The 27,436-nt window shown below is 49.3% G+C and overlaps 2 protein-coding genes across 5 annotated transcripts in view; one reads left to right on the top strand and one right to left on the bottom strand.

The window, feature by feature from the left end:
• Positions 1-19,867, bottom strand: part of usp32 (ubiquitin specific peptidase 32) — a 51,119-nt gene extending 31,252 nt beyond the window's left edge. For all 4 annotated transcript variants that reach the window (XM_035385496.1, XM_035385495.1, XM_035385497.1 and 1 more), the window contains exons 1-5: positions 19,644-19,867; positions 11,580-11,707; positions 5,583-5,688; positions 4,517-4,635; positions 3,068-3,227 (exon numbers count right to left, since the gene is read on the bottom strand). In XM_035385496.1, coding sequence (XP_035241387.1) covers positions 3,068-3,227; positions 4,517-4,635; positions 5,583-5,688; positions 11,580-11,707; positions 19,644-19,701 — 571 coding nt within the window. In that variant the 5' untranslated portion in view covers positions 19,702-19,867. The remainder of the gene's footprint in view (positions 1-3,067; positions 3,228-4,516; positions 4,636-5,582; positions 5,689-11,579; positions 11,708-19,643) is intronic.
• Positions 19,868-21,216: 1,349 nt separating this feature from the next.
• Positions 21,217-27,327, top strand: si:ch1073-145m9.1 (CDP-diacylglycerol--inositol 3-phosphatidyltransferase). The gene is made up of 6 exons (XM_035384287.1): positions 21,217-21,661; positions 21,841-21,936; positions 23,353-23,465; positions 23,561-23,684; positions 25,761-25,933; positions 26,501-27,327. The coding sequence occupies exons 1-6, from the start codon at positions 21,622-21,624 to the stop codon at positions 26,564-26,566; spliced, it is 612 nt and encodes a 203-aa protein (XP_035240178.1). The 5' UTR covers positions 21,217-21,621; the 3' UTR covers positions 26,567-27,327.
• Positions 27,328-27,436: the final 109 nt, after the last annotated feature.

Below are 27,436 nucleotides of genomic sequence, written 5' to 3' on the forward strand. Positions count from 1 at the left end.
ATACAGTACCCAGTACACACACACCGCACGCATATGTACATACAGTACCCAGTACACACACACCCCACGCATATGTACATACAGTACTCAGTACACACCGCACGCATATGTACATACAGTACCCAGTACACACACACCCCACGCATATGTACATACAGTACTCAGTACACACACACCCCACGCATATGTACATACAGTACCCAGTACACACACACCCCACGCATATGTACATACAGCACCCAGTACACGCACACCCCACGCATATGCACATACAGTACCCAGTACACACACATACCCCACGCATATGTACATACAGTACTCATACACACACACCCCACGCATATGTACATACAGTACCCAGTACACACACACACCCCACGCATATGTACATACAGTACTCATACACACACACCCCACGCATATGTACATACTCAGTACACACACAGCCCACGCATATGTACATACAGTACCCAGTACACACACACACCCCATGCGTATGTACATACAGTACCCAGTACACACACACACCCCACGCGTATGTACATACTCAATACACACACAGCCTATACGTATACAGTACTCAGTATCATTACGAGGGTCACCATTTTCTCTAAAGCACAAGACCCACAGAGGGATTTAAACATGCAGATGTCAATATCCTTGTGGGATCCCCACAGGCACTGGATTAGTCAAGTGAATTAATCACCCTACTAATCATACAATCACCGATTAATTGTGGCTGCCTTAAAGCAATATGTTTTCCTAATAAAAGAAGAGGAAGGTACGTAAACAGGAATGTAATGTCAAGCAACAGCAAAAAAAAGTCTGAGCAACAGACTGCACCAATATCCACCTTGCACAGTGCACACAGATTCAATACGTTCTGTGCAGTTTGCAATTTATCCATACACACACACACACACAAAACAATAGGCTAGATTGATATTTGCAATGAAAAACATCAATTACAGTCTTGTATAGAGAACAAGAGGGAATCTGCCAGCGGGGTAACAGAGTATTGAGCAGCAGTCAAACATTAGCCACAATCTGACCGATGCATTTTTACTGCAAACATTCACCTAGAATCTAGATAAGCGCAAATTATGAGCACTTCACAATAAGCATATAATCACTGGCAGGCTATTCCCCACTTCAGCAGAGTTATGTGCCAGAGGCTGCCGATGCACATTAGGAACAAATAAAGGCACTAGATAGGTCTGCTGACAGCATGTCTATGGTCAGAGACAGTCACATATAAAGGAACTAGATAGGTACACTGACAGCACGTCTATGGTCAGAGAGTCACATATAAAGGAACTAGATAGGTCTGCTGACAGCACGTCTATGGTCAGAGACAGTCACATATAAAGGAACTAGATAGGTCTGCTGACAGCACGTCTATGGTCAGAGACAGTCACATATAAAGGAACCAGATAAGTGGGCTGGCAGCATGTCTACAGTCAGGGACAGTCACATATAAAGGAACTAGATAGGTACACTGACAGCATGTCTATGGTCAGAGACAGTGACATATAAAGGAACTAGATAGGTACACTGACAGCATGTCTATGGTCAGAGACAGTGACATATAAAGGAACTAGATAGGTACACTGACAGCATGTCTATGGTCAGAGACAGTGACATATAAAGGAACTAGATAGGTACACTGACAGCATGTCTATGGTCAGAGGCAGTGACATATAAAGGAACTAGATAGGCACACTGACAGCATGTCTATGGTCAGAGACAGTCACATACAAAGGAACCAGATAAGTGGGCTGGCAGCACATCTATGGTCAGAGACAGTCATCAGGTGGCACAGGCAGTCATGTTTTGCACATTTTATTTGTTCAGCGAGGAGAACGAAGCGCATCAGATCCGAAAGCCCTCCCTCACACGTTGCACCTCTCCGCTGTGAATTAGTGATCAGCCGCAGACGGTGTGGAGAAATTCCTGTTGGACTTTGAAGTGGATTTCCACGATGCGCCCGCATTCCTCTACGATAACGCGCTAATTAACGCACTGAAGGGACACGAAGGAAACCCTACAGCTTGAAGCCAAACGGCGGCCATTTTACCCCAGCGATCCCCTCGTCGCGGCACAGCCGAGTAGCACTGCACCAAGCCGTTTCCCCAGAGCGGACAGACTCGTGAGAGGCATTAAAGCAGGGTTTCAAGCATTGTGCGAGCAGAAAGTTGTGCCGCATAGTGCTTTTTAAAAAGGGCAATAAAAGAGCAAGGTTCAGACCAACCGATAAACCCCCCTCCTGAGCCAGCCAATCAGAGATGCTGTTAGGATTCTGGGGCGCGGTAAAGATCACAGCACCTGGAGTTCTGCTCCATGCCAGTGGGCCTGGACCCAACACTGCTGTGCTGCCGCTGCTCGGGAAAGTGTGGAGCAACCCGGGTCTCTGTGGCAGCCCGTTTGAGCACGTGGAATATTACAAGTAAAATGTACAGCAAGACCCAACAAAACTGGACTCAACAAAACTCCATCTGAACTCCACTTCTGGAGTTGTTTTTCTGAACTAGTCAACGACAAATTATCTGCATGACAATACAGAAAAATATTGAAATATTTCTGTTCCAACATCTCTGTCAATGCAGAAAGATGGATGCAGAAGAAGTTTACTTATTCATATCATTAACCCTACCCCTAACCCTCCGATCACTGCGATGACATCAGAGACACCCATCTGCTTGGACAGGGAGCACTGTTCCCCTGTTGGGGGGGAGACGTACCTCACCTGCTTCACGCTACCCTGACCCCAATTTACCCACAAACGCAGAGAACACACAGCACAAGGCAGGCCTCACAGAATCTGCTCACACACACACATTATGGGGACAGCAACAGTCCGTACACTGCCACTCGAGTGCCGGATTCTTCACTTTATTATCATTGCTTTATTATCACAGCCTTATCATTGATGTGCCCTGTTCCCAAACCTGTCCTTCCCGTGCTTTGTTAGGGGCATAACTGGGAGAGGGAGAGTTCACTCTCCGACCCTCCGACGCTGTGACTCATACACTGGTGCATTGTGGGATGGGGGGGGGGGGGGACTCACAGTGCGTGACCCCGGCCAGGGTCTGGTAGAAAGTGGGCGTGTCACTGTCGTCGGTCAGCGTGACGCACACCCCTCCGGACAGGAGCCAGCGGGAGAAGGTGAAGGCCTCTTTGTTCTGCAGGAGCCAGTTCTTGAACTTCTCGTAATTAACCTTCTCTCCCTGTGCAAAGGGGAAAACACACCACTTGAGCATAATCAGTTACATGCTGTTATATCGCTAACATAGCCAAACCGACTACTGATATGCCCAAACCGATTACTGATATGCCCAAATCGATTACTAATATGACCAGGAGCGATTAGCTACTGCAGTAACTAAACCAGTCACTGATAGAACCAAACCAATTTTTCTGCAATACCTAAACCAATTACTGACAAAACCAGATCAATTACTAATATAATCAAACCAAGGTCTCACATTGAAAAGTTCAATACCTGATGAACATGTTGTTAACATATAGCTCTATAAACAGATCAATATAATAAAATCAGTGAGTGATATCAAGTTCATTTTGTTGTGGAAATACACATTTATGAATAAATGTGACCCGTGTTACAGAGGTAAAGAATAACAACCGCTTTCTCCCTGGTCCCCTGAAACTGGAGCAGAGTCGAGAGGGAATATTGGTCAGAAACACCTTCTGTGTACAGTTTGGGTTTTAAATTGCACTATTAACTGAATGGCTGGTTCTGTATTTGCCAAAACCCACCGCTATAATCTACATTCCGGTAAGCTGAAGGGAAACTTTAATTTTGTGTCACACACAACGGACAGTGAAGTCAGGAGTTGTGTTCTAGATTAAACGGCTCGCTTGGCCGTCCACCGCCCACAAAGGCCAATGTTCGCGTTTCCGTTTTGGCAGCTTATAAATAGAAAAGCGGGGGGGCGTCACGAGAGCAGTAAGATACGCACCCCCCCCCCCCCCCCCCCCGCTGTTTATCAGAAGCGGCCGATAAAAATAGAAAGTGACCCCCTGAAAGTGTGCGCTAACCCGCTGGAGCACAGATCCGGTTTACTGCTGCAAATCCGCAGCTAATCCAACTAGCGGGAAATCCCGTCATCTAAGCAGGCTACATGAGATCGTCAAATGACACTTTCAAAAAAAGTTTGGATTGCCCTCGATATCAGATTTTAAGCAGTACGGCGGCCCTTCTGTGCAGGGATTAGAAGGGATTGTGTTCAGTGTGCCATCGATTTGTTCTCTGTGGAAATGGAAATTCTGTTGCAGAAAATAACGAACCCATTTGTGTTACAGCTAATGTGAGTGGATTCTTTAGTGGCGCCCTCTAGTGGCACAAGGCAGGCAGGAGCTCAGTCCCTCAGTCTTTCCGAGCACGGGGCCGGCTTTAGATCCTGTTATCTGCCGAGTGGCCTGCGTGCCTTAAGCCCTGATTGCGCGAGGACACTCGGTGATGTCAGCAGAGGGGATAAGGCGGGGATCAGCTGACCTCGGTGAAGCACTTCCTGAGAGAGGGCGGGACTTCCCCGTCCACGCCGTGCAGCGTGCTCTCCATGTCCTCCCGCGTGGCGTAGCTGCCCGACTCGCTGGCGAACAGGCTGAAGATGTCTGCCATGACAGGGGGAAACAGCACACTGTTAACCTTTAACCTCCAAAATCACTGACCAATCACACTGGAGTGGAGTTAACCTCTGGCCTCTCTGAGCTATCATAAGACGCTGGAGTTAACCTTTGACCTCTAACATCACTAGCCTCAGCACACACTGCCAAAGCAGTCACTGTCCTTTGATACTAATTTAATGTACGTGATCATGCTGTGGTTACGAGACAGTATGTCTTATTTGAGAGCTGAAACTTTGCTCCCTGGACTGTGCAGCTGCTTTACAGCTGAAACTGCGCTCCCTGGGCTGTGTTTAGAGACGCAAAACTGAGCTTTATGTGAAGAGGGAATACAGGAAGCCCAGAAACAAAACCCAGAATCACAGGAACTGAATAAATTACATTCCATTCATTTGGCAGACACTTTATACAAAGTGAAGCAATACATTTCCCTCAAAGGAACCACAAAGGAAAAATACCAGCCAGCAGCAGTACAGGGAGAATTACAGACAGCAGAACAGACAGCAGTACAGACAGCAGAACAGACTGCAGTACAGACAGCAGAACAGACAGAAGAACAGACAGTTGAACAGACAGCAGTACAGACTGCAGAACAGACAGCAGTACAGACAGCAAAACAGACAGCAGTGGTGCCAACAGTAGCAGTGATGGTAGCGGTAGCCGTGGGGCTAGCAGTAGCAGTGACGGTAGCAGTAGCCGTGGGGCTAGCAGTAGCAGTGATGGTAGCAGTAGCCGTGGGGCTAGCAGTAGCAGTGACGGTAGCAGTAGCCGTGGGGCTAGCAGTAGCAGTGACGGTAGCAGTAGCCGTGGGGCTAGCAGTAGCAGTGACGGTAGCAGTAGCCGTGGGGCTAGCAGTAGCAGTGACGGTAGCAGTAGCCGTGGGTCTAGCAGTAGCAGTGACGGTAGCAACAGCACTGGCACTAGCAGGTACTCACACTTGGCTTTCTCCTCATCTCGGCCCCGGGTCAGCAGCACAAGTCCCACAATGAGGTTATTAAAGTGCAGGCCCTTTGCCGTGCCGCCGAACGAGCTGTAGATGACCTGCGGAGAGAGAGGGAGGGGTTAAAACCGCACGCCTCACAGCCCCACCAAACACACCATCACAGCCCCACCAAACACACCATCACAGCCCCTCCAAACACACCATCACAGCCCCACCAACCACACCATCACAGCCCCACCAAACACACCATCACAGCCCCACCAACCACACCATCACAGCCCCACCAAACACACCATCACAGCCCCTCCATACACCATCACAGCCCCACCAAACACACCATCACAGCCCCACCAACCACACCATCACAGCCCCACCAAACACACCATCACAGCCCCTCCATACACAATCACAGCCCCACCAACCACACCATCACAGCCCCACCAAACACACCATCACAGCCCCACCAACCACACCATCACAGGCCCTCCAAACACACCATCACAGCGCCACCAACCACACCATCACAGCCCCACCAAACACACCATCACAGCCCCTCCAAACACACCATCACAGCCCCACCAAACACACCATCACAGCCCAACCAACCACACCATCACAGACCCTCCAAACACACCATCACAGCCCCACCAAACACACCATCACAGCCCCTCCATACACCATCACAGCCCCACCAAACACACCATCACAGACCCTCCAAACACACCATCACAGACCCTCCAAACACACCATCACAGCCCCACCAAACACACCATCACAGCCCCTCCATACACCATCACAGCCCCACCAAACACACCATCACAGACCCTCCAAACACACCATCACAGCCCCACCAAACACACAATCACAGCCCCACCAAACACACCATCACAGCCCCACCACACACACCATCACAGCCCCACCAAACACACCATCACAGCCCCACCAACCACACCATCACAGCCCCACCAAACACACCATCACAGCCCCACCAAACACACCATCACAGCCCCACCAAACACACCATCACAGCCCCACCAAACACACCATCACAGCCCCACCAAACACACCATCACAGCCCCACCAAACACACCATCACAGCCCCTCCATACACCATCACAGCCCCACCAACCACACCATCACAGCCCCACCAAACACACCATCACAGCCCCACCAACCACACCATCACAGGCCCTCCAAACACACCATCACAGCGCCACCAACCACACCATCACAGCCCCACCAAACACACCATCACAGCCCCTCCAAACACACCATCACAGCCCCACCAAACACACCATCACAGCCCAACCAACCACACCATCACAGACCCTCCAAACACACCATCACAGCCCCACCAAACACACCATCACAGCCCCTCCATACACCATCACAGCCCCACCAAACACACCATCACAGACCCTCCAAACACACCATCACAGCCCCACCAAACACACCATCACAGCCCCACCAAACACACAATCACAGCCCCACCAAACACACCATCACAGCCCCACCACACACACCATCACAGCCCCACCAAACACACCATCACAGCCCCACCAACCACACCATCACAGCCCCACCAAACACACCATCACAGCCTAGCCAAACACACCATCACAGCCCCACCACACACACCATCACAGACCCTCCAAACACACCATCACAGCCCCACCAAACACACCATCACAGCCCCACCAAACACACCATCACAGCCCCACCAAACACACCATCACAACTCACCAAACACACCAAACACACCATCACAGCCCCACCAAACACACCATCACAGCCCCACCACACACACCATCACAGCCCCACCAAACACACCATCACAGCCCCACCAAACACACCATCACAGCCACCACACACACCATCACAGCCCCACCAAACACACCATCACAGCCCCACCAAACACACCATCACAGCCCCACCAACCACACCATCACAGCCCCACCAAACACACCATCACAGCCCCACCAAACACACCATCACAGCCCCACCACACACACCATCACAGACCCTCCAAACACACCATCACAGCCCCACCAAACACACCATCACAGCCCCACCAAACACACCATCACAGCCCCACCAAACACACCATCACAACTCACCAAACACACCAAACACACCATCACAGTCCCACCAAACACACCATCACAGCCCCACCACACACACCATCACAGCCCCACCAAACACACCATCACGGCCCCACCAAACACACCATCACGGCCCCGCCAAACACACCATCACAGCCACCACACACACCATCACAGCCCCACCAAACACACCATCACAGCCCCACCAAACACACCATCACAGCCCCACCAACCACACCATCACAGCCCCACCAAACACACCATCACAGCCCCACCAAACACACCATCACAGCCCCACCAAACACACCATCACAACTCACCAAACACACCAAACACACCATCACAGCCCCACCAAACACACCATCACAGCCCCACCACACACACCATCACAGCCCCACCAAACACACCATCACAGCCCCACCAAACACACCATCACAGCCCCACCAAACACACCATCACAGCCACCACACACACCATCACAGCCCCACCAAACACACCATCACAGCCCCACCAAACACACCATCACAGCCCCACCAACCACACCATCACAGCCCCACCAAACACACCATCACAGCCCTTACAGCCGCATACAGGGCCGGGCGCTCCACTGTAGAGGGGGTCTCTGGCTTACCGGAAATGGCCAAATCTCCCCCGGCACAACACCATCCCATCACCCCCCTCTCACTGCTTAGCCAATCACTGCGGCTAACATAAATAGCCACGCTACTGCGAGAGTTCTCTTACACAAACGACCATTTCCAGTTCAAACGCATGCAAGTTACAGGCACCCTGTACAATAAGGCTCAGATGAACGTTCAGTTCCAAGCCTGACGTTGAAACCACCCCGCTCGTCTGACCTCAGCACACGCAGGTTATGACAGGTAATCACACGCACACACAGGTGCTCACAGCTAACAGGTAATGACAGGTAATCACGGGCGCACACCGAGCATCGCCTTTGTGGGAAAACACCGCGGAATATGAATGTGAAAATCGGACAGTGCGCCGAAGCGTTCATCCGTGACGGAGAGAGTGAGAGAGACAGGAAAGAAAGAGGGAATGGGACGAGGCAGAGGGGGAGGAGGGAAGGGAGGAGGAGGCGAGGGGGAGGACAGGGAGGAGGGCAGAGACAGACAGACAGACGGGGCTCAGATAGATGGTGCTGCTGAGCTGGTCAGCAGGGCAGCGTTTGTGGGAGAGCGTCGGGGTCCCTCGGGTAAACTAATCACCCTGATTGAGCGGCAGCAGACCACAGAGGCTCGACTTCCTGTCGCCCCCGGTGATGGACGCAGGACGAGGTGTCAGAGACTGCCACAGGCCAGAGGAGTAATAGCCCCGAGGCCATGAACTGCCCCTACATATGCACACACACATACACACACTCACACGCACATGCACACACACACAAAAATGCGAGCACACACACGCGCACGCATGCACACACACACACACGCACGCGCACACACACGCACACGCACACACACACACACCCAATCATCCCAGCCCTGGCTGGACAGAGTCCGGTTTAGGAGGGAGACTCTGGGTTTTAAACGCTGTACAGTGCAGGACAGACAGGTCCCACCTGAGCCACAGAGGGTGTATTTCACCTCCGAAGCAATCAGAAACTGCCAGAGACTCTACGGCCCATCTCACTGAAGGAAAAAATAAAAAAACCAATCCATATTTTATCCTTTCAATTCATGTCAAAAACGTTAAAAGAGGCATAAGACCGGTGTAGTGCGTTCAGAGGTGTTCAGAAGCCTAAGCGTTAATAGGGCCACAAACTGACAATGTTTAGCGTCTTAACCGAACGTCAGCTCGCTGCCTGGTAACAAGGGATGCAAAGATATTTCAAATAGGTCAAACTGGTCCTTTCGTGTCAAACGTGGGGCCTGCATTAGCGACAGGGTTCGGCTAGTTTCCGGCTCAATCCTCACAGCCGCTTGTGATGTCATCAGGGTAAAAGAAGAGCAAAGGGAAGCGTAACTCACAACTTGCGTAAGAGTTTAAATCATCAGATACATATGAAGTATGGTTATGCAATTTCTTTGCACAGCATGGAACAGAAGCATACATATTTATTCATTTATTCAGTGGAATATCACACCTTTGCTTGTAAAAGCACACCACCACCCCAAACCCCCTCATCCACAGGTTACAGTGCAAACCCAAAAAAATATGTGCTTGTGTAATAACTGCATACTTTCTGTGCTTATCAGACCCATAAATATGCTCAGTTTCTTATATCCTGAAGGCTAGGCGGTTACTGACAGGATCAAATCTGTGAGCCGGACTAACTTCTCACTCTGACCTAACATAACTCCACCCAACTTCAGAGACGACTTTGAGCGAATGACGAATGACAGGCGGCTTTAATTGGAAACAGTGATTCATGCGAGGAACATTCTCTCATAGTGCTCTGACAAATAATGTAGATTAAACACTAAAGCAGGAGGGGGCCGAGGTATGTAGACATAGGGTGCTATTGATATTTTCTGCCAAATAATAATAGTAATGCATTTCATTTATATAGTTTCTTTCCAGAGGCCAAGGTTTTTAACAGGGTCAAAAAAACAGAGCAGTGATGTATTCAGTAAGCAGAACTAAATTGACCCGGATACGTAATGGTAAATGGACTGCATTTATATAGCGCTTTTATCCAAAGCGCTTTACAATTGATGCCTCTCATTCACCCATTCACACACACACTCACACACCAACGGTGAAAGGCTGCCATGCAAGGTACCAATCAGCTCATTGGGAGCAATAAGGGGTTAGGTGTCTTGCTCAGGGACACTTCGACATGCCCAGGGCGGGGGATCGAACTGCCAGACACCCGCTCTTACCTCCTGAGCTATGTCACCATGTAAGGACAATAGTTAAAAATTACAGACTTGCTGCCACAATTCAGTGTGCTTAGCTAGCCACTGAAGCCCCAGAGCTGTACACTGAAGCACCAGAGCTGTACACTGAAGCCCCAGAGCTGTACACTGAAGCACCAGAGCTGTACACTGAAGCACCAGAGCATATCGTGCACAGTGTGCTAAGTTAGCTAGAAAGCTACTGCACTGAACGTATTTGAAATCAAAGTTGAGCTAATGTCACTAGCTAGTAATCTAACATCGCAATTCCGTACGATAGCTTTGTGTTTGCCATCCTCCTAGCCATTGCAAGGGCGCTAGCTGAACGGTGCCCCCTGTGGCTCCTCTCTGTCACTGCGGGTGAGATCTAGTCACGGTGCGGCCGCAGTGAGAAGCTTTGCCCCATGCAAACGGGCAGGTACGCCTTACACAATCAGCATGTTTCCAGGCCCCGCCCCAAGCAAAGAACCAGTCACGCGCTTATCAAGTCAGCATGTTTGCTGAAACATGAGCGAATATTTCCACTGAAAGTGGAGTGGAATGAGAGAGAGAGAGAGAGAGAGCATCCCCAGACCGCGTGTCATTATCTGGGGAGTGGCCACGTGGCCTGGGACACCAAGCTTAAGTCTGTAAAGATATGAGATATGAATGCGCTTGCATGGATTTGTGTGTTCAGCGCGAAAAACACCATTTCGTCCGATGTTATCACTCCCGCTGTGAAAACAGAAAAGCGGTCATCAGACAGGAGCTGTGCTGGTGTGCGGTGGCGACGAGTTTGACCTCCTCACCTGCCACAGCCCTCGCAGTGGCACACTGGGATTGATGAACAAATGCACTCGCTCTGAACAAATCCAGTCTCCAGTACGGTGTTAATGCCGGTTGAAACGAAGCACGTTCAACCTCATCAGCGTTAACCAAAACCCGGAGCTCCAAGCTTAAGTCACGCCCACCTGTCCAGCAAGGGTCTGAGAACAGCCTGTAAGTAAAGCTATGAGATATGGGGGGGGGGGGGGGGGGGTGACTCACCTCAGCGACTTTGGGGGGCACGGCGTCCCCCAGCACCTCCCTGTAGAAGCACTGCTGGGTCATGTAGCAGGAGAGGCCGCTGGTCCGCTTGAAGGCATCCTTCAGCCGCCTCAGCTCCACGTCCGTCACTGGGAACGACAGAGACACACAGTCAGGGGCGGGGCCTACAGGAGGCGGGGCCCACGGGGGGCGGGACTTATGGGGGTGCAGGACCTACGGGGGGGCGGGGCCTACAGGGGTTGCTAACAAATTGCTATATTGGAACGACAACAAAGGCTGCATTCTGCCAACCACCACTCAAGTTGCCATACTAGCCCACCTGCACGCGACAACCTTTATAGTTTCAATATAGCGACTTGTTAGCAATTTATTTTTTTAAAGCACATAACGGATTCAAAATTCACGGTTGAGATATTGATGGGTATAATTTATCTTGCAGAACAAAACTGGAAACTCTCTTGGCTTACATTAACCAAAGACATTATTTTATGCAGAAAAGGAACCCATGGCGGAAGAAATTTCTGGGCTGACCATATGAAGGCAGGCTGTATGGGGGGCAGGCCGTATGGGGTCAGGCTGTATGCGGGGCAGGCCGTATGGGTGCAGGCCGTATGGGGGGCAGGCCGTATGGGGGGTTTGGTGCAGCGTTTGGGGGCTCAGGTTGTTTGTAGACGGAGGCAGGCTGGGTGCAGCTAAAGGTGGTAATAACCCAGTAAATCTGCCTGAGCTGCTGTGAGCAAGGCTGATGAGGCTCAGCCCCCCTCCCCCCACCCCCCCGGGCTCCTCTGCCAATATTTCACCCTCGCACCTCATCACATCCCGCTACGGCTGCCCGGTCCCGCTGGCCATAAACCACCCAGCGATTGCACGGCCCCCACCCCCCCCGAACCTCAACCCCAACCCCAACCTCAGCAACTCAGCATCAAACAAGAGACAGGAACACCAGCAGGGCCCAGCTTCACTCCGCTAACTGTGCTAACACCAGCAGGGCCCAGCTTCACTCCGCTAACTGCACTATCACCAGCAGGGCCAGCTTCACTCCACTAACTGCACTATCACCAGCAGGGCCAGCTTCACTCCACTAACTGCACTATCACCAGCAGGGTCCAGCTTCACTCCACTAACTGCACTATCACCAGCAGGGCCCAGCTTCACTCCACTATCACCAGCAGGGCCAGCTTCACTCTGCTAACTGCGCTAACACCAGCAGGGCCCAGCTTCACTCCGCTAACTGCGCTAACACCAGCAGGGCCCAGCTTCACTCCGCTAACTGCGCTAACACCAGCAGGGCCCAGCTTCACTCCGCTAACACCGCTAACACCAGCAGGGCCCAGCTTCACTCCGCTAACTGCGCTAACACCAGCAGGGCTCAGCTTCACTCCGCTAACACCGCTAACACTAGCAGGGTCCAGCTTTACTCCGCTAACTGCACTAACACCAGCAGGGCTCAGCTTCACTCTGCTAACACCAGCAGGGTCCAGCTTCACTCCGCTAACTGCACTAACACCAGCAGGGCCCAGCTTAACTCCGCTAACACCAGCAGGGTCCAGCTTCACTCCGCTAACTGCACTATCACCAGCAGGGCCCAGCTTCACTCCGCTAACTGCACTAACACCAGCAGGGCCCAGCTTCACTCCGCTAACACCGCTAACACCAGCAGGGCCCAGCTTCACACCACTAACACCGCTAACACCAGCAGGGCCCAGCTTCACTCCACTAACACCGCTAACACCAGCAGGGCCCAGCTTCACTCCACTAACACCGCTAACACCAGCAGGGCCCAGCTTCACTCCGCTAACACCGCTAACACCAGCAGGGCCCAGCTTCACTCCGCTAACACCGCTAACACCAGCAGGGTCCAGCTTCACTCCGCTAACTGCGCTAACACCAGCAGGGCCCAACTTCACTCTGCTAACAACGCCCGCTACCTAAAGCACGGCTCACGTTCGCACGTCCCCGTGATCGCACTACCACAGAGAATCACCGATTACAGCAGATTAAAACCCCACTGCAACCCAACACATTAACAGCTGCCAGTTAGTCATTTCCACAGCCTAAGGGCTGCAGATCCGTGTGCCAGCCAGCGAGCACAGTCACACACCGCCAAAGGCAAACAATGCAAAGCACACAGAACAGTATGTGAAACACACCAATGCACAAGGAATCAAAAACCAAACCTACCACTGTTCTCAGAGTGGGAACTGGTAGCAGGCCAGAGGACTGGAAGTTGCTTTAATGGCTAGTTAGCATTGTTGGGGCCAGTTAGCATTATTGTGTCCAATTAGTATTGTTGTGGCTAGTTAGCATTGTTTTCGCCAGTTAGCACAGTTGTGTCCACTTAGCATTGTTGTGGCTAGTTAGCATAGTTGTGGCCAGTAAGCACTGTTGTGGCTAGTTAGCATAGTTGTGGTTGGGTCCGCAGTGCAGGAGGGGCTGCTGGGCCCATAAACCTCACACTGCTGCACCCTGGGTAGCACTGTGGAGCAGGCATCTGATTTCTTGGCTAAGGGTGAGTGCTGAATGTACAGCTGCAGGTAGAGCAGCTGAGCATCTCTTCTTAAGAGAGCCTTTCTGCCAATGCTAAGCATTGTGGGTATACACAACGCCATCTGTCTTTCTCACTCACACACACACACATACACACACACAACTCTAGTAAACCGGTACTTCAATCACCACCCAGGCTCCCAGCCACCTGAAGCCAGTTAAGAGCTGCATCTGCTTTTTCTAAACATGGGGGTGGCACCATAGCCAGGGGGCATGTGAGTTAAGAACCATGCAGACGTGTCTGCCGGTAAAGACCAAACAGCAGAAACTCTGAGCGGACAGAGGAGTCAATCAGAGAGATGCATGAGTCAGGGAGTCAGAGAGTCAGAGAGTCCGAGTCAGATCCAGATAGTCTGAGAGCTAGAGAGTCAGAGAGCCAGAGCCAGAGAGTCATAGGGTCAGAGAGCCAGAGCCAGAGAGTCATAGGGTCAGAGAGCCAGAGAGTCATACAGTCATAGAGTCAGAGAGCCAGAGAGTCATAGGGTCAGAGAGTCAGAGAGCCAGAGAGTCATACAGTCATAGAGTCAGAGAGCCAGAGAGTCATAGGGTCAGAGAGTCAGAGAGCCAGAGAGTCATACAGTCATAGAGTCAGAGAGCCAGAGAGTCATAGGGTCAGAGAGTCAGAGAGCCAGAGAGTCATAGGGTCAGAGAGTCAGAGAGCCAGAGAGTCATACAGTCATAGAGTCAGAGAGCCAGAGAGTCATAGGGTCAGAGAGTCAGAGAGCCAGAGAGTCATAGATTCAGAGAGTCATAGGGTCAGAGAGTCAGAGAGTCATAGGGTCAGAGAGCCAGAGAGTCATAGGGTCAGAGAGCCAGAGAGTCATAGGGTCAGAGAGTGATACGGTCAGAGAGCCAGAGAGCCAGAGAGTCATAGAGTCAGAGAGTCATAGGGTCAGAGAGCCAGTGAGTCAAAGAGTCAGAGAGCCAGAGAGTCATAGGGTCAGAGAGCCAGTGAGTCAAAGAGTCAGAGAGCCAGAGAGTCATAGGGTCAGAGAGCCAGTGAGTCAAAGAGTCAGAGAGCCAGAGAGTCAGAGAGTCATAGGGTCAGAGAGCCAGAGGGTCATAGGGTCAGGGAGTCATAGGGTCAGAGAGCCAGAGAGTCAGAGAGTCATAGGGTCAGAGAGTCAGAGAGTCAGAGAGCCAGAGAGTCAAAGAGTCAGAGAGCCAGAGAGTCATACGGTCAGAGAGCCAGAGAGTCAGAGAGTCATAGGGTCAGAGAGCCAGAGGGTCATAGGGTCAGAGAGTCATAGGGTCAGAGAGCCAGAGAGTCAGAGAGTCATAGGGTCAGAGAGCCAGAGGGTCATAGGGTCAGAGAGCCAGAGGGTCAGAGAGTCATAGGGTCAGAGAGCCAGAGAGTCAGAGAGTCATAGGGTCAGAGAGCCAGAGAGTCAGAGAGTCATAGGGTCAGAGAGCCATAGAGCCAGAGAGTCAGAGTCATAGGGTCAGAGAGCCATAGAGCCAGAGAGTCAGAGAGTTATAGGGTCAGAGAGTCATAGGGTCAGAGAGTCAGAGAGTCATACGGTCAGAGAGGAAGAGAGTCAGAGAGTCAGAGTCATAGGGTCAGAGAGCCATAGAGCCAGAGAGTCAGAGAGTCATAGGGTCAGAGCCGAGCCCTCAGAGTCACATGGCACAGATCAGTCAACAGCAGCCAAAAAACAAACTAACCGTCGCAACACAGAGCCTGCATGGCCCTCAGAGAACATCGCAGCTCTGCAGCCTCACGGCCTGCAGAGAGAACCATGCAGCCCTGCCTCAACCTGCAGCTGCATCCTGCAGAGGGAACCACACAGCCATGCATCAGCCTGCAGCTGGAGCCTCACAGCCTGCAGAGGGAACCCTGCAGCTGAGACTCAACCAGCAGAGGGAAGCAGACAACCATGCCTCAACCTGCAGCAGCATCCTGCAGAGGTAACCACGCAGCCATGCGTCAACCTGCAGCCTCCCAGTTTCCACAGAACCGCCGCAAACTACGGGACCCTCAGACCAGCCTGCCCACAGATGACAAACTAGGCCAAACCACCAGCAGCCTTCCGGCAGCCCTCTGACCGTACGTGAGAAAATGTCATTCAACCGCGAGGCTCAGAAACCAACGGTGAAACCACCGTGTGTCACGCTTCAGAAAATCACCTAGGACTGTACCAGTCAACCTGAGACCAAACGATGTCACCTCGGTTCACTCCACTGAGACAAACAGATCTTTTATCAGACACAGTTCTAGTTGCACATCACGACCGTTCTCACGCACGCTCGTCTAGGCTATCGACAGCAGTTGTTTGTTTTGTATATATTATAATTCACAATTTATATCAAGTTGTAATTCCAGCTGTGGTCTTACATTTCTCTACCAACAGGCTGAGGAGGAATGTCTGGTTCACCCTGAATAGATAATGAAGAGACTTGACATCTCAGGGCTCCACACTAACATTTTTTTCCCAATGAGCACCACTGCATTCCAGTTCATACAAGTGCTCCTAAACTATTTTTTCTCGTTAGCACGCATCAGTTTTCAGGGGGAAATACGCATAAAAGGGGATCGCTGTTGAACCCGGCATCCATGCACATTAAGCGTTCGGCGACATTATAGCATGCGTTATTCCATGCAGCTGCGCAGCCTAAGTACGGAGTAGCATCTGAAAAAAATATTACAGGGGAAAGAGCGTGATAAACAGACAAACAAGCGGAGTGAAAGAACAAAGCTGTACAGATGTTCCCCACACTGGCACTATTGTCATGCTGTGATGTCATATATCAGCGCTCCGGGACACTGGGAATGGGAACGTGCCACGGCTCCCTAGAGCGGGGGATGTAGGAGAAGGGGGGGGGGGGGGGGGGGGGGGGGTTGGGTTATGACAATGGGCCCGATTCTGTAACTTTGGCAGGGCCACCTCACTGTCCATGACAACGCTGCGCCGTGGTCTTCAAAATTACACTAAGATGCGTGGACGGCTTCCAGTGCACTTGCGTTTAGTCCGCTAGAGAATTCGTTGAATTTAAATGCATTTCCTGAGCTGACCGAACTGAACCGCAAGCCTGATATGCTCGCCGCGCTTTATCACCCTCACAACATGTTTCCCAAAGTTTACCGCGCATTACGTCCGCGCCAAACCCGCGTGCAGGACGATACGGGCTGCGTGGTGTCAGTATACTTGGGCTTAATGACGGCGACACAAACATGCAGTAAAAACGCGCGCAAATCGTCAGTATAAGACTCACACACTTAAGGTAAGGACTAGATCTGACAATACGCTCTGATCAGTTTCTCCATAAGAAACGTTAGGATATAGGCCTTTACTTTGGATCAAAGCTGGCATACACATCAGGTAAAAATAGCAGCGTTTCATTTCCAAACAGGAATTTTCCGAATTACTGTGACGATCCGCTCTGCGGTCGGAAATCCAGACTGCAGACTTCACCAGGCCACAGTGAAGCCAATGCAAAGAAACACATCAACGCGCTTATTCATAGACGGGCGATGAGATAAGGTGCGCTGAGGTCATTAGTCGTTCATATCGCTGGGTGCCAATGCACATTCCAAATCACACACCTCCGTGTGCTCTATGGACTTTTTAATCTTTCTTTTGAAATGTCATCTTATTTTATGGTTGCTCCCACTAAGAAAACGCACACTGGCCAAAAACTTTGCAAACCTGGCCTATGTTTTTCTGCCTTACATGCCTTCTACTCAGATCGATGCCACTACGCTGTCACCACATAATTGCAACACATTCCACCATTAATGAATGTGCAAAAGTCTCGTCTCATTTATCACATATTTCCGGTGTCACATATAACATTCCCTAAATGGTACACCGGTCCCTGCGCTCAATTAAACGGACGCGTTAGCTATTTTGCGCGAGCAGGGTGAACATATGAACCGATGAACCTTACGCCGTGGAATCTCTTTGTAAGTTAATTAGTGTTTAAGGTGGAAGGAAGAGCTCGACACTAAAGTTTAACTGTCACGAAGACACCATAAGAAAAGTTTAATGAGCATCCGGAAATATAACTGACAACCTGGTAAGGAATAACAGGTCATGCCATAAACCAGGACATGGGCTATTTGAACCCAACAACAACAACAATGACAAAAAAAACTTTATAGTTTTTCGATAATAAACAGATAGTCTTACAATCCATGAACCGAGTTTAAATAACAGGAATGACAGAACGCCTCGTTTGACAGATCAAATAACACAACAGATTTTGTATAATAAAAACCTACATTCTTTGCGGCTGCTAGGCGTTTGTCACTAGTCAACAAAGATCCCGCCGCCTGTAGCATTGGAATGTGAGATTAGCCGGCGGCGGGTCAAAGTTTAGCTGATTCTGCAGCCAGGTCAAAGTCCTCCGAGAATCAGTTTTAATATCTACTGCAAGGTTTCATAATTCCTTCTGATGTTAATTTTCTTTTTTTTCTTTCTTTTTTACACCAAAACCGTTAATCGCCCTGACTCTGCAGTCTCGCCTGTACTGACCGTATGATCCTTACTTCAGTGATGAATCAGACGCGCAAAGCCGTACGTGTGCATGGAATCTCGGCGTGACACGGCAGACAATTCCACGAAAACTAAAAATATACTTTTCAGTTATTTAGGTTGAGTGACAATTTGGGCTGATCTTTGATCAAGGGATGATCTTTGAAATATGTCGGGGATTTAAATGTTTTTGTTTTAACAGACTAAATAAACAATAAAACAAGCTACACTGTTTCTATATATCTGTAGGCTACATAATCGACGATGGTAGGCAATAATAATAGATGTTTCCGCTTTCATACACAATCTATTGCAAACTCGTTAGCCATCCTTTTAACACCACCGTTATTGCGATGCGTTTGATTCGCCGGTGACCTTTACCAAGCCGAGAAATGATTAGAATCGGATCAGATTATTCTTGTTAACAACAGCGCGACGAGGCAGCATGCAACACTGTTGTGATACAGACGTCTCCATCGTCAACTCTCAAGTGTGCTTGCCATTTGCTACGACCTGCTGCTGTTATGTAGACCGCGATTGCTCAATCCCCTGTATGCTAGCAGAGCAGCCAGCTTTGTTTCCAGAGAATTTAAACACAACTGCGGCGCAATTCAAGCATAGTTGCAGAGGAACATATAGCCAGCCAGCTAGTTAACCGCGCAGCAACAGTAAACAAGCTACAGTGTTAAGACATCTAGAACAGTAAACCAACAATGTGTCAAGTTAAAATGACAAAACATTCTGCTAAATTACAGATTTGCATTTTATTAACGTTAGCCAAGATAAGACTTGAGACCAGCAGGCATTACAAGGCCATAGCATATCTTAACTATAGCAAAGCAAACAAGACTTTTCTGGGTTGGTGTACGCGTTGACACTGACAGCAGACTCGATCTAGCTAGTCCCTCCTACCAAAGCAGGCAGCTCAGCGATTTCATGCTGCCTAGCTACTACTGGAAAAGCTAACTGGCTAGCCAAAGTTGCTATTGAATCTACTCGGTACCGAGCTAGTAACGCTAATATGCAGCTAGCTTACACTTACCTCTCTTTATGGCCTCGTCATACGAGAGGAAACCTATCCTTGACTCTTTGGCCCCCATATTGACCTCATTTCACAGCGATGTGCGAAATATTGAACACAAGACCGGCGCTAGTTGCCGTTTCCGTTTATTGTGTGATCGTTCAAGATCGAGCGTAGCCCTCAATGTTTTCACCGAATGACGCTTCTCGTCGCCGACGCCTCCATGCTTAGTCACATGACCTGCGCTCCTTCAGGTCACCTGACGGGATAAGAAAAATGCTACAGCGAAATGAAATGGTTTCGCACGCAAGCGGACGACGCTCCGAAGTCTGTAACGAGGGAACTCAGAAACCGCTCCAGCTATCAACAAATAAAAACGTTGCGTGCTGTTTTGAATGTGTACTATAACAACCTCAGACTTTTAAAAGGAACGAGGACTGTTAAATTTCTGTTGTCGTTGTTGTATGTTGTTGGAATATGCATGCCAATTTATTAGCGTAAGTGTTAATGGCTTGCCGTTTTAATCTGCTATACCATTAGTCTGAGAATTAGGCAAAATGACAATTTTTTTCCTATTTTTAAAGTGTCTCAATCGTTGTAATAATCTGTAACTGTACAGTTGTACCTGATTTTTGAGACTTGCATCCCACTGGAGTTCACGACGGAGCATCTGATAAATAGTGGAGTGCTGTCACCTAGTGGTCAGTAATCAAAAGACTCCATCTAGTTTGTTAAACTGACACTCCCAAATGCATTCAGTTGCTGAATTATTTTATTTGGGAGAGGGGGTCGATAATAGCATGGTCTTAATTGCAACGACATACGCTTGTGTTTAAACAGGAAATTCGGACCGGCACGTTTTTTTTTCAAACGACCTCTGTTTGAACTGCAATTGCTTTCTTGCAAGATCAAGAAAGAGCATTTATCCCAGTCCGAACTGAGTGCACATATCTAGTTGTGCAGGTAGCCTCTTATACGCGAGAAACTAAACATACTACCAGGAAGTGATATGTAGTGACGCAGTCATTTGTCATCAGTTGAAAACTTTTTTTCCCAAAATAAGTACACCTTTGGGATTATATCCAGAGTGCCAACTGGAAACGCAGTCTCACGATGGGTTAGCATACTGCTACGTTTTCTTTTCAGGTACAGTGATAAATTCATTTAGCCTTAGGATGGTTGCTGTTGCTGACGGAATCACCGCTCAGTCAGAATAAAACAGCATTTCTGTTGAACGGCGCGGAAATTGAGCTTGTAAGTCAAATTGCCTCCAGGGGGCGTCTGGTTCGTGACGTCACATCCCAATGTTAAAATCCTATTGACTTTTTAAAAATCATTGATTGTAAAATATCTATAGCGATTAAAAATAAAAGATTTCTCACGTTTTTTTGGGACCGTCATTCTCTACCGTAGCATGTGCTTGGTTATATTTATTTAAATCTCTGGAGGGAACAAAACGGATTTATATCGATTTACGATGTGCTGGTGGCCCTGAACTACACTAAATCAAAGTCGCACGGATATACGTCACAACCACATGTGCTTGTAAGTCTGCCCCTAACTGCTGGTCTGGGATCAGATTTCCCTTCCCAGGTCCTAGCTAGTAGGAGAAGAAATAACTGACGCTGGCCCAGCAGCTAGGGCCAACTGCACCCAAGACCGGTGGCTAGCTAGCTATACCCACGACAAATGCGGTGTCACTGGTTAGCTTAATGCATTTTTTCATGGTCAGGACGATAATGTTAAGAAGAGAGAAAATCATTCCAAACGCAACCATGTAGAGCAGGTCATATACAGCCAAGGCAGATTAGCTGATATTATATTTTATGAGTCATATATGTCATGAGTACCGCATACCAATAGCTAACTGGTTCCCGACTTGTAACTAAAAATATCGCTTATTCAAAAATTACCCATTCACTTTCCCATTGACAAAATTGCTGAAAACGAGGGGAGTGGCTTGGTGACGTTTTCACTTACAAGGTCTATAGCTCTGGAAATGGGACTCGGGGTTTTGCTGTACGTACCCAATGTTATTGGTAAGGCGTTTTCACGATAATGTACTGTTTATACTGTAATAGTTTGGTTATTAACAGCAATGTAATACCACGCCAGTTTAGGCACTGTAAATATCGGTTACACAATATCATTACAACAACGATACTGCTACTACAAATGATGATGATGATAATAGTAATAACAGTGCTCTTCTTCACAGGGTACATCCGGGTCCTTCTGGTGCTAATCTCGTGGAGTGGTTTCGATAATCCTGCAGTGTTTGTCCCCTGCTATGTTGTATCAATAATACTGGATGGTACAGAAATTACATTTGATGCATGTAAACTTACAAATGTGTAGACCTATATTTCTGTCTTTAGGAATATGACTTAATGTATGTTTTTTTCATGCGAGCATAGCCTTAGCAATTAGCCGAACATGGGTAGAAGTTTACCAGGACCCAAAGTTTTTTAGATGTTTTATTGTGGCTGAAATGTTGAGTCTTCAGTCTTCATAAAGCTGTCCTTGGTCTCACGCAACAGGTGACTTACACTTCCTAGTGTCTTTGTGAGGAGAAATGATAGCACTTGGCTATATAATAATAATTTATTATTATTATTATTATTATTATTATTATTATTATTATTATTATTATTATTTGCAACATGTGATATTGTGGACAATATCATGTATGAATTTACAGTCCACATGCTAGTTTTTGAAGGCAGATAGTTTCGTAAACATATCGAAGTTCAAACAGCTAGGTTACGAAATATGGTTATGTAAGGTTTCCGGGCTTTAATGTGTTGGAAGCTTATTGCTTCATTCCGTGTTTATTTGCGTCCTACCCTTTAGAGTAATGTTTTTAAAAAATCATCGTCAATTAAAATAAGTTCCAACGCGTGGAATAGCGACAGGCAGCGCTTTAGAAGTCGAAATTACCCAGATATGAATGTAAACCACTTTGCTTACCCCTTACACCTACAGTCTTACTGTGGGGAAAAAACAAAACAATTGCATTCTTAACATGTGAAATGATTAGTGATTAATGATAATTATTATCGGTAATGTTCTCATATTTTTAATTTGTAAGTTTAAATCATTAATAATAGATCTTAAATAATTCTTGCTTGCAGCCTGTTGTGTTGGATAACTATTTGCATGTGTACTTAACCAGTCTGTCCTGTCACACTGCCTGCAGGCAGGAGCAGGCCGTACAGTCTGTCCTGTCACACTGCCTGCGGGCAGGAGCTGGCCGTACAGTCTGTCCTGTCACACTGCCTGCGGGCAGGAGCAGTCCGTACAGTCTGTCCTGTCACACTGCCTGCGGGCAGGAGCAGGCCGTACAGTCTGTCCTATCACACTGCCTGCGGGCAGGAGCAGGCCGTACAGTCTGTCCTGTCACACTGCCTGCGGGCAGGAGCTGGCCGTACAGTCTGTCCTGTCACACTGCCTGCGGGCAGGAGCAGGCCGTACAGTCTGTCCTGTCACACTGCCTGCGGGCAGGAGCTGGCCGTACAGTCTGTCCTGTCACACTGCCTGCGGGCAGGAGCAGGCCGTACAGTCTGTCCTGTCACACTGCCTGCGGGCAGGAGCAGGCCGTACAGTCTGTCCTGTCACACTGCCTGCGGGCAGGAGCAGGCCGTACAGTCTGCCCTGTCACACTGCCTGCGGGCAGGAGCAGGCCGTACAGTCTGCCCTGACGTTCTGACGCCTGTTCCGTGCTCTTCAGGGGTAGACGGCTGGGCGGCTCGCAGGTTAGACCAGACGTCGGAGTTTGGGGCCTGGCTGGACGTGGTGGTGGACAACCTGGGGCGGGGCATGCTGTGGAGCACGCTGTACAAGGCACGTTTCGCCGCCCCGCCCGACTGCGCAGGGCACGCCTGTGGGGCTGCCGGACGCGCGCTGGGGTTAAACGCGCGCGCTCTCTCCTCCCGCAGTGGGGCTGGCTGGTGTCGGCGGTGGAGTGGTGCGTGTTCGTGTGCAACCACAACGCGCACGGCGCTCAGTGGAAGACCAGCTTCTCGGAGAGCCCCCGGCTGATCCAGGCCGTCATGGCCAAAGGTGAGAGAGTGCTGGATCTGTCATGGTGTAGGTGACAGTGCTGGATCTGTCATGGTGTAGGTGACACACTGCTGGATCTTTCATGGTGTAGGTGACACAATGCTGGATCTGTCATGGTGTAGGTGATGCAGTGCTGGATCTGTCATGGTGTAGGTGACAGTGCTGTATATGTCATGGTGTAGGTGATGCAGTGCTGGAGCTGTCATGGTGTAGGTGATGCAGTGCTGGATCTGTCATGGTGTAGGTGACACAGTGCTAGATCTATCATGGTGTAGGTGACACACTGCTGGATCTGTCATGGTGTAGGTGACAGTGCTGGATCTGTCATGGTGTAGGTGACACAGTGCTGGATCTGTCATGGTGTAGGTGACAGTGCTGTATCTGTCATGGTGTAGGTGACAGTGCTGGATCTGTCATGGTGTAGGTGATGCAGTGCTGGATCTGTCATGGTGTAGGTGACAGTGCTGTATCTGTCATGGTGTAGGTGACACAGTGCTGGATCTGTCATGGTGTAGGTGATGCAGTGCTGGATCTGTCATGGTGTAGGTGACAGTGCTGTATCTGTCATGGTGTAGGTGACAGTGCTGTATCTGTCATGGTGTAGGTGACAGTGCTGGATCTGTCATGGTGTAGGTGACAGTCCCGGAGCTGTCATGGTGTAGGTGACAGTGCTGGATCTGTCATGGTGTAGGTGACAGTGCTGGATCTGTCATGGTGTAGGTGACACAGTGCTGTATCTGTCATGGTGTAGGTGACACAGTGCTGGATCTGTCTTGGTGTAGGTGACAGTGCTGTATCTGTCATGGTGTAGGTGACACAGTGCTGGATCTGTCATGGTGTAGGTGATGCAGTGCTGGATCTGTCATGGTGTAGGTGACACAGTGCTGGATCTGTCATGGTGTAGGTGACAGTGCTGTATCTGTCATGGTGTAGGTGACAGTGCTGGATCTGTCATGGTGTAGGTGATGCAGTGCTGGATCTGTCATGGTGTAGGTGACAGTGCTGTATCTGTCATGGTGTAGGTGACACAGTGCTGGATCTGTCATGGTGTAGGTGATGCAGTGCTGGATCTGTCATGGTGTAGGTGACAGTGCTGTATCTGTCATGGTGTAGGTGATACAGTGCTGGATCTGTCATGGTGTAGGTGATGCAGTGCTGGATCTGTCGTGGTGTAGGTGACAGTCCCGGAGCTGTCATGGTGTAGGTGACAGTGCTGGATCTGTCATGGTGTAGGTGACAGTGCTGGATCTGTCATGGTGTAGGTGACACAGTGCTGTATCTGTCATGGTGTAGGTGACACAGTGCTGGATCTGTCTTGGTGTAGGTGACAGTGCTGGATCTGTCATGGTGTAGGTGATGCAGTGCTGGATCTGTCATGGTGTAGGTGACAGTGCTGTATCTGTCATGGTGTAGGTGATGCAGTGCTGGATCTGTCATGGTGTAGGTGATGCAGTGCTGGATCTGTCATGGTGTAGGTGACAGTGCTGTATCTGTCATGGTGTAGGTGATGCAGTGCTGTATCTGTCATGGTGTAGGTGACACAGTGCTGGATCTGTCGTGGTGTAGGTGACAGTGCTGGATCTGTCATGGTGTAGGTGATGCAGTGCTGGATCAGTCATGGTGTAGGTGACAGTGCTGGATCTGTCGTGGTGTAGGTGACAGTGCTGGATCTGTCATGGTGTAGGTGACACAGTGCTGGATCTGTCATGGTGTAGGTGATGCAGTGCTGGATCTGTCGTGGTGTAGGTGACAGTGCTGTATCTGTCATGGTGTAGGTGACACAGTGCTGGATCTGTCATGGTGTATTCCGGTTTTCCTTCCAACCACAGCTGCAATCCCAGAATTTTAACAAGCGGTTCATTTTTATTAATTCTTAATTTTCATGTTTTGAAAATGAAGCCACATTATGTCAGAAATAGCTGTGCATGCCATGAAGAACAAAAGTCTCATATTCACATTGAGCTGTCCATGCCCTATGGTTGCTTGGTGTTGGCCTTGGCCTACAGTGTGAGATCTACACATTTCGGAAGTGCAGAGTAACTGAAGGAGAGATGGACCTGCTCTCTGTGCCGGCAGGTTTTAAGACGCCCACGGGGGTCCTGGCCATCGGTGGGCTGCACGTCCTGCCCGTGTGGCTGTACGGCTACCAGCAGGGGGTGCTGTCCCGCCCGCTCTGCGTCCCGGAGTGGCTGCAGGTTCTGGGGGTGCTGGTGCTCGCTGGCGGGAGACTGCTCTGTCTCTGTGTGGAGGTACATTTCGGCAGGAAACAGCCAATCACGGTTCAGCTCAGGGGGCACGACTGGGAGAGCCTGCATGGATACTACGCTGGCTTTTAGACCAAACTGTGTATCAATAGTCAGCCCAGTCATGGTTCTATAAAAGCATCAGCCTCAGCCACCCCCTGGGCTCAAATAGTTTGCCCCAGCTGTTCAGTGTTCTTAGTTGACAGTTGGTTTTCCTGTTATAGATGTCATGTTACATTTCTGTTACATCCATTCTACCGCTACTTTACACCAGGCCAGCCAGTGGAGGATGGGCTCCCCCTCTATAGTTGGGTTTCTCGCCACCGTTTGAGGGTTTTTCTCCCCTCTGGGAATCTTTTACCTTGTGTGCTTGCAATTTGGGGGTTCAGGCGAAATAAAATGAAAAAATGGAACTGGTTTTATTGATAGCCTTCAGAAGAAAGCAGTGGTGCGTGAGTCATGTGACCCTGCTCTCTCTCTCTCTCCCTCCCTCCCTCTGTCTCTGCCTCCCCCTGTCTCTCTCTCCCTCCCCCTCTGCCCCTTCCTGTCTCTATCTCTCTCCCTCTCTTCCAGGTGTGGTGTGTCTGGGCTCACGTCCACTTCCTCACCAGAGATAAGCAGGTAGAGAGGAGAGAGTGACCCAACCGAGGCCGACGCCCACTGCAGTGGCGTGTCCAGACTTTTTTAACTGGGGTGGCCCATGTGGGGCACTGACTTATGCAGGGGTGGCGTGGAGCACGAGCACACACGCACGCACGCACACGTCAGTTAATTTACCATTTTTGTCTCCACTACACACTACCCATGTCTACTTTAATTACTAATATTACAGTGCCTTACATTCCTGTGTTTAACTTAAAAGATGAATAGACCTACCAATCGCAACACAACACAACAGAGTGGCACCATAGAAATTCAGTTTTTCCCACAGGATTTTGTTAGACTATGGCGGGTGGACCTCAGACCCTCTAGGGGGCTCCGGGGGCATGCTCCCCCGGAAGAAAATTTTGTACATTTTTAAAGTTAAATGCATCAATCTGGTGCACTTTGAGAGCAAAATTAAGAGGACAGATCGATGAAGAACTTTGTGCTCTTGTAAACAATTTTGTGCTCTAGTAAACAATTTAATCATAAACACACTGGTCAACACATAAACACAAAAGTCCATATTTCATGCGTGGGGGCCTATAATACAGATTTATGATTTATCTTATAGGTAGAGGACATGGTATTCATCAACTCTCACTGCCTTTTGTAGCTGACATTTGTATTGTACCTCTCCAAAATGCTTTTTTTGAATAAAATGCTTTTTGTCCATTGTAAAGCATGTAAATGAGCCACTTATGAAAGTTTAAGATGAAACATTGCTATCAGATTAAAAAATAATGTGAAAATGTTGTCCCACAAAGCAGTACAGTACCTAAATGTGTAATAATTAACTCTTCTATGCATTTCTGTACTCTTGTATGTTTTCTTGTATGGGGATGGGACGATATGAAAACAATTTTC

This window comes from Anguilla anguilla, chromosome 12 (genome assembly GCF_013347855.1).
Source record: "Anguilla anguilla isolate fAngAng1 chromosome 12, fAngAng1.pri, whole genome shotgun sequence".
In the NCBI taxonomy this organism is placed as follows: domain Eukaryota; kingdom Metazoa; phylum Chordata; class Actinopteri; order Anguilliformes; family Anguillidae; genus Anguilla; species Anguilla anguilla.

Bases quoted from the DNA above. Each gene is read 5' to 3' on its own strand.
- si:ch1073-145m9.1 (XM_035384287.1), top strand. From the start codon at position 21,622: ATGGGACTCGGGGTTTTGCTGTACGTACCCAATGTTATTG. The intron at 23,685-25,760 runs GTGAGAGAGTGC...CTGTGCCGGCAG, and splicing joins CCAGGCCGTCATGGCCAAAG to GTTTTAAGACGCCCACGGGG. The intron at 25,934-26,500 runs GTACATTTCGGC...CCTCTCTTCCAG, and splicing joins TGCTCTGTCTCTGTGTGGAG to GTGTGGTGTGTCTGGGCTCA.